This window comes from Opisthocomus hoazin, chromosome 4, assembly GCF_030867145.1.
Source record: "Opisthocomus hoazin isolate bOpiHoa1 chromosome 4, bOpiHoa1.hap1, whole genome shotgun sequence".
Lineage (NCBI taxonomy): Eukaryota > Metazoa > Chordata > Aves > Opisthocomiformes > Opisthocomidae > Opisthocomus > Opisthocomus hoazin.
In genome coordinates this window covers 67,382,131-67,396,572 of record NC_134417.1, presented here as the reverse complement: position 1 = coordinate 67,396,572, position 14,442 = coordinate 67,382,131, and the positions used below count along the sequence as shown (strand labels likewise).

Genomic DNA, 14,442 nt, shown 5'->3' with positions numbered 1-14,442 from the left:
ATTCACAACCTGGATGGTTTCTTTGAAGGTATCTGTGTATTGTGGTGAACCTATACAAATTCAAACAGATAATCCAAATTTTGCATATTAACATATCATTGTTACACATGATATGTGAGCAGTGCACAAACTAAACAGTAATATGGGAATCAACTATCATCCCCTAAATAACTCTTAATAAGTCTGGAGCCCATTGTTGGCTTTCCTAACTTTGGGCTTTATCCAGCATTTATCAAGCATTTATTTACTGCACCCGTGAACAAACTCAGTGAATGTGGTATCTCATGAAGATGCTGTGCCACTAGAAATTAGAGATGTTTCCTCAATTAGATATATAGACAGTGCAGTAGTTTGAACAGATGGGTGCACATATGCACACACACAAACACAGCTTTTAAAAATTTTCATACTTTGGAAAAATAAAGTCTTAAAAGATTTAGAGTCAGTATGCCTCCTGATGCTGTTTCAGCTGCTTCCATGGGTTTCTTGGTTCAGCGACAAGCTGTTGCGAGGCTTATTTCGTGAAGGTCTTTGAGATATTCAGTTAAATGTGAAGTACATTGTAGTAACAGTTTTAATTATACATACAATATATTTTGAAAATGTTACCTGTATCTGTTTGCTTGTTCAGTATTTCTGCCCCTTTTAACTTCATTATTTATGATTTTTTTTTGACAATCTTCAAAAAGTTATGTGCATGGTCATACTTGGAAGCAATCCTCCAGATTTTGATTTATATGCACTTCTATTGTGCAAACAAATATAGGAGAAAATAGTTCTGTTTCACCTGAAGATGCCAAGACTACTCCATTTTTTTTCCCCAGATTCTGTTAAGTGAAGCAGTAGCACTTCAAATTTGAGAACGAAACGAAAAATGTTTTGTCAGCAGTGATCTGACCTTTGATGTACCTGGTTCTGAGCATAACTCTCTGTCAGATCTTTCAAATGCATGCAGATATAATACTTCACTTGCTTTCAGGCTTACAAGTAGAGCAGAGAAAGCAGCTCTCAGCTGAGGCAGTGAATGAGATACGTTTCCCTGGGCTTGTAAACAAACCTGTAGGGTGACACATCTGTAGTGATACCAGATCAGTGTAAAGCTACTTCATCTAGGCAGTAAACTTTCTTTTCTTCTCCGCCCCCCCCCCCCCCCACACACACTATTTGTAGGAAAACAGTAAGGATAATGATGATTATCATTAGTGGGAAGAGAGCACTTTTCTATTTCATCAGCTTACTCATCACTGATCCTTCCTCCACCCTGAACAGCAGCATACCTGAGAATTAATACCCAAAAAGTCAGGTTTACTGTCTCTTTTCCTGTTTGCTGTAAAGGAGAGAGGCTGCAGCTGACAATCAGAACAGCAGTTTTGAAAAGCAGGATCATCCCCTTGATCAGCTGGGAAAAAGGTGAAAATAGGAAGAGATCATTGAAGAGCAGAGTGGCTTTCCCACTGGCATAGTCTAAGGGAAGCTTGGGTTTGTGCTTCTTCAAGAACAGACATACTGAGCTGTCTCACTCTCCCGTTTGTATTTAATTTGTCTAGTGTTTGTAAGGTAGTCCAGGCCTTGCCCTGAGCCAGAGCAGAGATTGTTACAGGTGCAGTTTTCAACATATCATCAAAAAAAGTATCATTAGGCATTGCTGTCATGATGGCTAGTTGTGTTGCATCCATAGCCAGTTGTGCTGCTTTGTGGTTCTGAATACCTGTGAGGTTCTAACCTGGCCAGAGCAATACGGTGGGGCAATATGAAGTCAAGCAGCTGCTTGTGAACTACATTTCCTCAGAACAGCTTCACAGTGTTCCTGTACCTCTGTATCTTTGAGGTTTCTCCAGCTTCTGGTGACAGCCTGGCCATGCTGTGGTGGCAGGTTGTCTGGTGGGCAGTCTTGAGGTCCTCAGAGCTGGTGTGGTAGCAGCAGGACACCAGCCACATGAGTAGCTCTGAAAAACTGCATGGTCTGAAGAGGGTAATCTTTAATATGACTCCTCTTTTCCAATACCTGCATTTTAGTGCAAAATGCATTCTAAATAAACAGAAGATTGATGTAATTGTTCTTAACCAAAACTCTTCAGATAGTCTCATCTGCATGAGGTGGTCATACCCATTGGGTAGTCTCATACAGGCTTCTCATCTGTATTCTCTTCAGAACATAGCCCTAGCTCAAACTGAGCAATTTATTTCATAAAATCTTCAAATAACTGAAGCGTAAAGGCTTGATAAAAACGAAGCCAGAGCATTTTTCTTATTGCTTTTTTTCTTGTGCCATCTTTCACAAAAAGTAAAAAAGTTTTTCTAAATGAAGGGTTTTTTTTTTAAAACTCACGTGTCTTCTTATCTTCACTGAAGTAGGGACTCAAAGAGAGAAAGCTGACTGCAGTGTGGTTTCTTTTAAATCCAGGTTAGGTAAATTACCGAACTTAATGAGGCTTCCATGCTGCCCAAGGGTGCCCGCTGCTGTTCACCACGCGTTTCTAACCCTTTCTGTGACTGTAAAGGCCATCTCTTCCCTTTTGTTTTTCTTTCTTCTTTTCCTGTGTCTTGAAGATCCAAGGAGTACTGGTAAGCTGGACCTGGACATGTGACAGTAGGATGCCTGAGCAGGACTACACTGAAGCAAAAGTGTGGCACATGGCAACTGCATCATTAATAGTTTGAGTCTAGGAGCAGAACAGAAGGAGAACTGGGACAAATTCGCCTTTTGCTAGTGTGTAAGAAGGAAAGTGACAGTAGGTCAGAGTTACGCTTTTTTTTTGTTGCCTAAAGGAAATCTTCTCTATATTCCCAGGAAGTCCATGAGTAAACTGTTGCGTCATCTTTGAGATACTGTAAAATAATGCATAGATCATCTGAAAACTTTTCTTTTTTTTTTTTCTTTATTTTTGCTTTGGTGGCGAGTAGTCCTCAAATGTGTCAGCTCCAGTGCAAGAAAACTTGAGTTGATCAAATTCTAAGAGCCATGTTACAACTGGCTGCAGCTGTTCATATTTAGAATTTCAATTTACACTTAATAATGTATCATACTAGTGTATCTGTCAGTTCTACTCAGAACTTTCCTTGCTAATTTAATTAATTCACTTCAGCTTAGCTTTTTTGCCCAGAAGCAGAAGAAACAAAAGTGAGTAAGGTCTGCGGTTCTGCTGAGATGATTATCAGCCCAATTAAGTCAGAGTAGTGATGTACACTAGACACACTTTCATTCAATGTAGCAATCTAACCTGTCAGAAACCAGATTTTCATATATATTTGAGATGAATAAAGGTGACTTCAAATTTCTAATTGGCAGAGCACATAAACAGAACTATGTGGATCAAGGAAGTGTTCTTACATCTGTAATTTGTCATGGTTTTATTTTTCTTCTACCCACCATTTACAAGATAGTATTGTCATTTTTGTGTTTGTATTCGTGACATTCCACCAATGTTACTTATAAAGTGTGGACAGGAAAGGATGGACCACTTTCATGCAACTCTGAACATGTCAGAATCTCACACTTGGGCCTTCTGGGTTACCCAGCATCAACAAAGAGCTCCGGTTTATTGACTGTAGACTCGTGTGTGTGTGTGTGTGTGTGCGTGCGTGTGTGTGTATACATACACACATGCCTGAAAATACATTTTAGAGTGATGGTAAGGCTGCATAGTTAATCACATGGGAAACTATGCTCTGGGGTATGGCCCCGGCCCAGAAAGCAGACATAGTCTGCTCTGTCTTGACCTAGAGCATGATCTCATTGCAAACAGAGTTTTCTAATTCTGGAGCTGCTAAACTGGAAAGAAGTGGGTATTGCATTTATGCAAACCTGAGGTTTTTCTGCGATGCGTTTAAGATCGGTAGAATTTTACAGAAACAAAATATTTCTAACACAATAGCTGGCCACTTGCTGAGCTACATGTCCTTCTTGCAAGGCATAGAGATCCATGATCTTCTGAAGATAGTGTTGCTAGATTTTTTTTTTTGTATTGCAAAATAATTTGTTCTGTAGCTTCATTTTTGGGAAGAGCTGAACTATTTTCTGGAACTTAAACTAAACAAAGATATCAAACCAAAAACATTATTCTGAGAAAAGTTCCTGTCATGGAAATCCTCTGTTTAAATAACTAAAGGTTGGCAAAGTTTTAAGCATCAGAAAGCATTGCCAAAAATGCCTGCTAGCTCCTCTCATAATCTGTTTTTTCATGTTGTTGGTTGGGGTTGTTTTTGTCTGATGAATGTTCAGCTGGCTGTACTTGATCATGGCCTAAGGGCAAGAAAAAAAAAAAGTAGACCGTGTAGCAGACCAGGGGACATTGTCCCAGTGTGCTGGAGGGAGGAGTAAACACTCCAAGCTCGCATGTTGTATTTATTTGGGATTGCTGCCGTGATTATCAGCAGGGATAGGACTAGGAATTGAGCTCCTTGTGTGCACAAAGGGCAAGTGTCTGCCAGCTCCCAGCCCATTCCCTGGCTGTCCCGTGTCCTTTGGCTGTTCTGTGTCCAGGCTGGAGTGGAGGGGAAGGGTCAGAGTCTTAGCTGAAACGGGATCGCTCCTTTGGGAGTGCTGGGGCAGTGTTTCTGAAGGAGGGCCCAGGTAACTGCAGCATGCTTAGGCAGACAGCCAGCCCAGGGAGATGAGTGGAGGCACTGACCTGGGACACCTCACACTGAAGAGGAGGCTGAGGAGGAACCTGGCTTTTAGGGATTTCTGCTCACAGAAGAGACATGACCCGAGGATTTTTTCCATCTAGCACAAGAGAGGTTCAGGAACTAAACCATGAGCTCACTGTTCACGCTGCAAGACCAAATCAGTGAATGTTAGTTAGGACAAAATCAACCGTGAAATGAGATGGACCGTGTTTTGAATCAATGAAAGCAGCTAAAGGCTGGAAAAAAAGAGGGTGCTTCTTAGCTGAATTGAAATATGGCTAAGTGAATTTTTTGTGTTAAAATGCCGTCAACAGTTTGCTGTTGGCCTTTTTGTTTTTGTGGGGACTAAAAGAACATCTGGGAAGAGGCACTAATGGATTTCACTGTGTGATTTAACTACAGATGTGAAGTATTAATGTTGTAAACACAGATATTTGCAGAGGGTGGCCATCACATGTCATAACTTTTCAACTACCACTAAAACATGGCAAAGAGCTGGTGCAGAAGTCAGAAGACAGGCAGAAAGCAAGTCCTTCATCCTGGCTGACTGCAGACTGGTGCAGGAGCACTGAGGGGAAACCCCAGGGACTATGTTCAAAACAACAAAACAAAACAACAGTCATAAAGATCAGATTTTGGGCATCTAGACCACACATTTCTGTGGGAGAAAGATGCCTGAATTCTTGTGAAAGCCTTGTTTAAAATGATTGTGGCTGTGCTTCCTGTGAAGGCTCTGAATCATAGCTTTGGAGGGTATCTATTCTGTCTTTTGGCTCTGGGACAGGTTTTACCTAGTCATATGAAAATTGATCACTCTCTGGGTAGAACAAAATTTGTAACTAACTTGTAAATAAAGTTTACCTTCAAAAGCCTTTAATATCCTATCTTTTTCATTCTGTTGTTGCAGGTTTGGTTCTGATGAGTTGAAAAAACAGTTTCTTGCACCAACTATAGCTGGAGATTTTGTGGCTTGCTTGGGAGTCAGTGAAGCTGGAGCTGGGTCAGATGTCGCAAGTAAGTTAACCTAGCAAATTGCCAATTTTAGACAGCCTGATATTTTAATGGAAAGAATCTGCTTTCCCTGACCCTTCCCTTTGCTGCTATCATTTTTAATAAATACAAAGGAAGGAAAATCTGTTGTGGTGAGGGCAAAAAGTAATATTCCAGGAGCAGCACTGCATGCCTCTGATGCATCCAAAAGCAATCAGATTGAATGCATTTGTCAGTGAATCAATATCTATAACCCATTATGGGCTGAGCACAACAGATTAATATGCAGCTGTCATGCTGGCCATGGATTTCTCCTAGAGTTTGTCCACCTCTCCTGCTGCTGCCTCCCGTGTTCTGTCTGAGCTCGCCGCTGTAGTTGCACAGCCACCATCAGTTGTGCAAACCTGCAGGTGTACGTGATGGGGTGTGTGGCCCATTCAACTTGCACTTTCTTGAAACAGACCTCTCCACTGAACACCAGCAAACTGCAGAGCTAGTCCATTCTGAAAATGATGGCATCCCTTTCACGGTGGGTTCCTCTCGTCTCACCTCAGCCCCTTCTGTCATTCCTGTTCAGCAAAAATGTTTCTGAACTGGTGATTGTTTTATTTAGAGCTAATGAAGAACTGGCCATGTCAAATCTATTATCTTTGTGATTTAGTTACTTTGCATGCAACTGTTTTTCTTGGCTTAGTGCAAGAATATGTTTAAAAACATGGACAAATGAAGCTATTGTTCTGAAGTGCCTGAGGCAGTAGGTAGTTTGAACAATTAAATTAAAACAGATACTGTAGAAAAAGTAAAAGATACCTCATCTGACTGTGAATTGTGGACTGCAAAGAAAATGGAGTGACAAGAAACCACTTTTAGAGGTTTTGTTGTTGCACTCAGGATGGCTAAGTTGAGCACATTGTGCTCTAACACATTACTGAGACAAAGTCTCCCTGCAGACAAAATCGCCGAGTTTGACGCTTTTTGATCAGCAGAGTCCTATGTCCATCTCCCTGACCAAACTCGTGTTGTTTTCTCAAGACAAATAGATAATTATTCAGTGTTAGAACCAGGGTGCAGCTGGTAGTTTTCAGGAGAGTTAATGGGGATGATGAAATTATGGGACGAAATCTTCCGGCATGATCCATTGCTGTTTTTCTTTCTAGTTAATTTATTTTGTTTGTAAGAAAAAATCCATAATTTTTATAGAGTTTTCATTAAAATAATTTGAAATTTGAATTTTGATAAAGTGGGAAATAAAACATCATTTATTTTAACTAATGCCTCTAGTTTAATTAGATGATTATCAGAACTTTCAAAATATGATTTTCATTTTTTGATGCAGTGTTCCAGATAATAAGCAACATAAACGTACTTTTAGCTGCATGTTGATTATTGTCTAGTTTAATGGTTATGATACTCTTGGATTAATAAAGTTAAAGAGAAATTTGGAATCGACTAGAATGATCTGATTAACCCAGATGGCAGCTGGTGGGCAGACTGCAGGATGAAATGATGATACTTTTTCACCTTTCATGGAAGATCTGATCCCTGGTGTAAATGTAGAAACCAGCTTACAATGCTTCTAAAGGGTAATTAAATGGACAATGTAGACATGAACAGCATTAGCTTATGTTCTGAGTAGCACTGGTTTGCATGAGGCAGAGAGAACATATTATCTCCAGGTGGCCCAGCTTGAAAGTAGACTGAACTATGTGAAACTGCACTTAATACTTTTTTTGGTTTCTCATATTGTTGGGATGTTTGTCTCCCTTAGATACGTGCAGGGGTAGTAAAGCATAGCAACTATTCACATGTGAAGGTTGGGGACATGCTTCTGCTGTTTGAGCTGGTGTATATAATAAACTGAAGAATGACACAGAGTAAGGTATCTCTGGTATTTTCTTCTGCCAGTTCCAAAATTGCTGAAGGTGTTGCGAACACAGAAGGAAAAAACTGTTTCTCTACATGAGAAGTTAAAAGTGCCTGGAATTAATTTAATCAAAATTCAACAGAACAAAAAGAACTGTGTATATTAGTCTAATATAAATTTCAAGCCAATTTGAAGGAGCACCTGTCTGCTTTCAAACGTAGTTGTTCTATATTGTACATAGTATTGACCATGTGCAACAAAACTAGCACAGAGATGACTTGAGAAGCAGAACAGTACAGAACAGTTGGTATAGAAAGCATCTTTCTTTAATTTCAGGATTCTTGGTACCACAAAGCATACACATTTGTGTTGGTTTTTAATGTTTTTTTCTCATTCTATCTCAATACTATTCTGCAATTTATGTAGTGTTCTGCTGGTAGTCTGGGAGGAATATGTAGGAACACATCACGGAAGACATTTGCTCTTTCTTCGAGTTATGTCTTCCAGGCAACTGCATCACGTAACCCTGTTCATATCTACCTCTTCAAAATAGATGTTTTGCCCCATTTTGTCTCGGTGGAATCCTGTCTTTCTGGTTTTCTGGGTTTAGGTCATCTTTTTTAAGCATGAAAAACCAAAACTGCACATGGTGTCTATAATGGCACAAATGCTTCTCTGACCCTATTAGAAATACTACCTTCTGATATGTAATGTTACACAACAGTTTGCTGGCTTATGAATCTTGTAATTAACTATGCAGATCATCTTCATTAGTGGTTTGCTGTTCAAAAATTGTAAGACACAGTAACCATTCTTATTACTTTGCACCTAAGTACTTGTACTTGCCATGTTGAATTTGAAAACTCAAGATCATTCCTTTCTTGCTGGGCGATACCTCAGTTGTCTGTGTTGGTGACGTCTCCCAAGTTTGTGTCACCAGTAAATTTCATGAGTGTATTTCTATCCTTCTTCTAAAGATCACTAGTGGAGATACTCAATAGGTTTTGTCCGAAGGCTGATATCCAAGGGGGAGCTGCAATAGTACCAACCCTGCACATCAGCACTTCCTCTTTTAATGCAACGTGATGCAATTTCCCCTTTGCCGAATTCCTTGTCCACATTTCCAGTTTTGTCCTAATTCTTACATTTTCAAAATTTTAAGTCATAGTTACCTAGTAGCACCAATTTGAATTTGCTTGGGTCTAACAGGATTTTTTCTGTTCTGCTTTCCTCTAGAAAATCTATTTTCATAATAAACTAATCAGGTTGGTTTTGAATAAGATACTACTGGTAAACTGAATTGTCTTTTCTCTCCAAATGTATTCTGAGGCTGTGCAGATTGCTAAAACCAACAACCTCTCTTTTCACTATTTTTTAATTTCTGTACAGTCCTTCCTGAAGATTTCTTACTTTGTCAGCTATATTGTGAAACTTTTTGTAAACTCATGTGAAATATTTCTTTAGTTTTGAGGCATCCTCTATATGCCTGACTCTTTTTCCCATTCTTTTTTCATTTCTGTTGCTGAAACATTTTTGTTTGCCGGCTCAGTCTTCTTCAGTTTTGTTTGGTTTCATTTGCAAGATTTAACATAGTTTGATCTGTGGCAGTTCTTTCTTTCTGACCTCCAAGCTGTAGCTCACTTTGATGATTAATCTCTCTCATTTCCTGTAGGCCATCTCCTGTTTTTTGAAGTGATTATTCATTCAGTTAGACTTGAAGCTATTTTGTGCAAGTTTGCTGTTTTTTTTTCCTGTGTTGACGATGTAAATTCCAGATATATGTTCTTCATTTTTTATTTTTAGGATATGCATTGCCTATCTTTGATCGTAATGTTGACCTTAAAAGTTGAAGCCAACCTTGCTTTTTGTCAAATCTATTTTAATGCATGTCTGAACTGAAGAGCACAATGGAGAAGAAAACTTGAGGCTCAAGTATGTTGAGATTTGAATGACGAAGGGACCAGCCCTAGTTGCTTATATGGCACTAGTTGTATCATATGCCTTGTGGTCTTTCCTAGCAGGGGCCCTCACAGCATGCTCTGTAACTTGTTGAGTTATAGGCACTACAGGGCTAGTGGAGTGGACCTGCCAAAAATAAGTCATGGAGCACCCACTGAAGTAGCCTTTTCCCAGAACTACACTGTATCAGGAAGAATAATTACAGTCAGATATTCCCAATTATCTTCATAGCCATATGCGTAAGACAGTCCACTTGCCTTTAGTAAATTGTTAAGTAGGTTTTCAAAGCCTGCTGTATTTTAAACATAAAACTTATTGACTTGATCATCTTTCTTCTAATTAAAGTGAATCAACTCTTTGTAAGTTGATTTTAAATAGTCGTTTTTCAAGTGTTTGAAGCAAACTGTCAACCATCACATCTGGGAGTACTTGAACATTCCCATTAGTAAGGCATTTGTTCTTTAATCTGTATTTGGGTGGTTAGTCCCCTGTGACGCCATGCTTGCAAGAACTGTTTACGTTTGTGATAACATCACAGTGCTCATTGTTCCTCTGCAGACCTTCCATGGGACCTCTATCTAATCTTTTCAGGAGCTGTTTCACAACAAAGGGATGTGTGATGTAAATCACTGTATCTGCTCCCATCCTTTTCACACTGCTTCAGTTCAGTGTCATATTTCATATTCTGGCTCTTATGTGTCCTTCATTTATTATTTAGTCTCCATGTATATGATTGTCCAGTGTCTGTGTCCATGTAATATGAGCATTAGTACTTTAGATTCCTTCAGTTTGTTAGCCTTCATTATTATACAGATTTCATATCAAGTGCCTTGGACAGATTTGGCATAGTCCTTTCATTGACTGAATAGCTATGTGGATACTGTTTTTATCCACATTACTATTATCTCTTTCCCTTGCTGTTCATCATTATCTGCTTGTAAGTTCCTTCAAGCATTGCTGTATCCGATATTCACTTGTCCTGTACTTTATACAATTTTGTCCCATCATTTTTCCCCAGTTCCTTCACTGGCAAGACTTCTTTTCAGCCGTGCTGACCTCAGTCCCAATTTATCTTGTAAATGAAGATCAGATGCTTGGTTTTGCTTTGGTTTATGTTCAGAGCTGTTGGGAAGATGGCTCATGTGCAGACTGAGGTGGCTGTGTATGAAGGTATAACCAGCTGACTTAAATGTGCCTGCCCACCCTACTTGGTGTCTGTGACTCCTACCCTCCAAGTCTACTGCTCTCCTCAGTAGGTGGGCTCTTATGGACTTTGTAGTCTCATTGGATTTACAGGTGCTCATAGGGGTGCAGTGTAGGGTTCTCTTATACCGTCACCTACTTACAGCTAGATATCCGTTGGAGAGTCTTCCTCAGTTGGGGTTTTAGCTGAAGAAGTTCAGTTGCAGGGGGAAGAAGCCAGCTCTTTGGAAACTCTGCTGGAGTGTAAATAATAACTAATGATTCACTCCAGCTGTCTGTGACAGCTAGCTAGGGCTGCTTGCAGGGTGATGTGAACACTCATGGATGAAAATAAAATTGTTTTTTCCCGGAGACATGAATAGCGGGTGTTTAGAACCCCTTCATGTACAGACATTCTTAGCATTTAGACTTGGCCTTTTGAAAGTGTACTAATTTTGAATTTATTACGCCATTCTGACCAAGAACATGCAGGAAGTGCGTGTATGTATATCTTTATGCATACACAGATATTGAGGCTTATGTTTGTTTAAGTCAGGACTCTGAAATTAATGGCCTCCTCAGTGACTAACATGCAGTCACAGAAACATATAACAGATCGCAGCAGACGGAAATGTTTCTGGCCTGAGTTTTTGATGACTGGATTTACTTTGGGAAAATTTTCTGCTTTCATCCACAGGGATAAAGACTCCACCTAAAGGAGGGTGAGAGAAGTGGTCTGGTTGCCCTGGCTTGCTTTCCAAGAGTTGTCCGTATGGGTTGGCCTTGTGCAGACTGGAAGGGTCAGAGGACTTGGGGGGTATGAAGGGAAAACCAAGTGTTAGTTGACTGTCTGAAAGCAAGGGAGTGACCCTGCCAGTTGTACAGGGACCAGCTTATCCATCCTTCACGAGAATAACCCTTGCTTTCCTGTGTTTCGAAATAGGTATCAAGACAACAGCTGTGAGAAAAGGCGATGAGTATGTCATAAATGGTGGTAAGATGTGGACTACGTCCGGGTGCCAAGCAGACTGGATGTGCCTGCTGGCAAACACCAGTGAAGGACCTCCCCATCGAAATAAGTCTCTCATATGTCTGCCAATGAATCTACCTGGTAATAACACAGAACTCTTTCTCTTCTAATTTGATTTTATTGGTGGGTTTGTGTATGCACAGTAGAAGAAGGAAAGATGTTTGACAAAAAGGACTACACTCATAAATGCTCTTCTAAGTTAAGTGTTTCACTGTCATAAAGTTGGTTCTGAAATGCACTTGCACGCTTCCACAAAAAAGTAGGGGACGGGAGGAAACAAGAAGGAAGTTAAATATTTTGCAGACTTCAGCTTGTGGCTCCCAAATAATTTTATACGGAGAGTCCTTTTTCAGATGCATTTGTGTGGGAATATTTCATAACTTTCCGTGAGAATGAATAGACAAGTCAATGCCAAGGACAAAATTAATTCCTCAAAGAAATCATTAAAAATAGAGCCAAAATTTTTTTAAAAATTTGTAACATCCAGTGTCTTTTAGTTTTGTAGAAGTTCCAGAAAACTTCTATCTTGGTTTTCGGCCCCCAAAAGGCTTGAAGAGACAAATAGTCCACAAAATAAATAACATATTATGCTATTTACATAGATCTTTGCTACATATGAATTACATGTAAGAAGTTCTTAAATTATCTGTCTGAAATAGCATTCAGCTCTTTCCTGTTTTTGTACTACAACTGATGAACAGAATATATATTTCTTTTTTCAATGAATGAAGATGACTGTCTTATTTCTTCAGAAAACATTGAAAGTGATTCTCAAACATGTGAAAATGCAAGGATAAGGAGTTTAGAGATTTCAAACTTGGTGTGTATGGGTACAAGTTTCAGTGGTACAGTCCACACGATGTCTGTTCCTGAGTAGTCTGCAGACCTTGCAGGAAAGATGTGCTGTATGCGTAAAGGACATCATTCAGAGAGGACAGAGTTAAGGCTATGTTGACAGGGACCTTTTGCAGTGTATTTTCTTCATATTCAAAAATAATTTTGAACAGTTTTAACATCTGTTCAAAAGTTTTTACACCTTTTTGGTTTTCACTCCATGTTTTAAAAGTTATGTAATATATAAATTCCTTGAATGTATCATATTTTAACACATTTAAAATATAGAATATCTATTGAATATGTAACAATGTATATTAACATATATATTAATATGAAATACTAAAACTGATGGCATTTTTGTTCATTCAATTCAGAGTATTTTATATACAATATATATGTCATTGTCAGCATTTCATGAGTAGGGACACCACCATGGCAGTGAAGATCTGTATGTTCACTTAATGGATCAGACTGCGAACAAAATCCAGGTCTCCAATGTTGCAAAAGAGGGTGATGAGAACTACTTAAGGGAATGTGCTGTGAGTGAATTTCAGTATGGAGTAAGCCAAGTAAGTGAGTTGCCTTGGGAATGAAACAAGTTCCGAGTGCGTTGTGAGTCCCTACAACCTCTGCTCATGCAAGACAGGTTTTGCATGGGAGCTCACAGCAGATGGACCTGAGCTGCTTTGTTAGTTGTTGGCTTAGTCCTTACTGATAAGTGATGAGCGAACATGTAACTCAGAGCCAGAATCTCCCTGAATTTCCAGGTGAACTCACTTACCAGCCATCTGCATGAAGTCGTCCTTGTGATTTTTTATGAAAGGGTCAGAGCACAAATGCAATACTGCTTCTCTGAGGTCAGTTTTCCAAAACCAGCAAAGCAGCCAACCCACTGTTAGAGGCAGATCAAATATACAGAAATTAACTGGGAGGGTTTCAGCTACTTTGCTTATTCCAAAAAGACATGTGAGTCATTGTAGCTTCATGGAGCGGTGTTGTTAGGCCATACAGACCTGCTTTACCTGTTGTAAATAGATTTTGAGTAGAAAAATTGCCTGAGTCACCTGAAACTGATGTGCAGAGATACATCAGTCTTCCTAGAAACAGAAATTGCTCTCCTCAAAGTGTGTATGCTTTCATTCTTCTGTGCGATACAGATATCAACCTCCGAAAAGGTCACTATACCAAGATTGGAGACCTTTTGAAATAAAGTATTAAGGTGGTTGATTGTGCTCAGTGGGTGGGTCGTGTCAGAAGTGAGATTTTTCAGGAAGACAAAGAGGAAAAGTATGAAAAGGCTGCCATTTGACACAGATGTGAGGAGGAAGCTCCAGCTGTTTTGGTACATCCTAAGGATGTCTGTCTGCCAGAGATTGCACTCCTTGAAGGGCAGCAGACCAAGACTGTACGGGAAGTGTCTGGAGGACATCGCAGAGTGATGCACTATCAAGCATCTGTAGATGTACGTGTGTCAAAGCTCAAGAACGTGCAACGGAGAATGAGTGTGTTGTGTCTGACTAACTGCTGCAGTCACCAGCCTATATGGCAGCGTAAGGAAGGGATCCGTGGTGCAGCGATAACTCGTTCCTTGCTGGCAGCTGGAAGGACATGGGAGGCTAGTCCAGCATTTTTCATTAAAATCTTAATTGTTTTGTACTTGTATAATGTGATGATAAAAAGAAAAGAAGTTCCAAGTCTGAAAGTGGGTTGTTAACTTCAACAACTGGTAGTTTATTGGAGATATGAATTAGGATTTGCTGCTTCTGATTTTAGGTGTATACAGTGTCTGTTCTGGGGTGAATCAAATCATGGTCTAGATTTGACAGACGCTGCTGAGTACATTCCTCATAAAGGGAATTTGGATAATGGCAGTCTGGACTTACAGTAGATAACCAAATTTGGTGAATACTCGTCATACTAATGATGTCTTAAAAAAAAAAAAAGCACTGAA

General features: G+C 39.6%; 1 protein-coding gene across 1 annotated transcript in view; it reads left to right on the top strand.

The window, feature by feature from the left end:
* The window catches only part of LOC104330914 (putative acyl-CoA dehydrogenase 6), a 93,653-nt gene that overhangs the window by 64,402 nt on the left and 14,809 nt on the right, over positions 1 to 14,442 (top strand). Inside the window, exons 4-5 of the mRNA XM_075419327.1 lie at positions 5,537 to 5,643; positions 11,568 to 11,735. Of these exons, the coding sequence (XP_075275442.1) occupies positions 5,537 to 5,643; positions 11,568 to 11,735 (275 nt within the window). The remainder of the gene's footprint in view (positions 1 to 5,536; positions 5,644 to 11,567; positions 11,736 to 14,442) is intronic.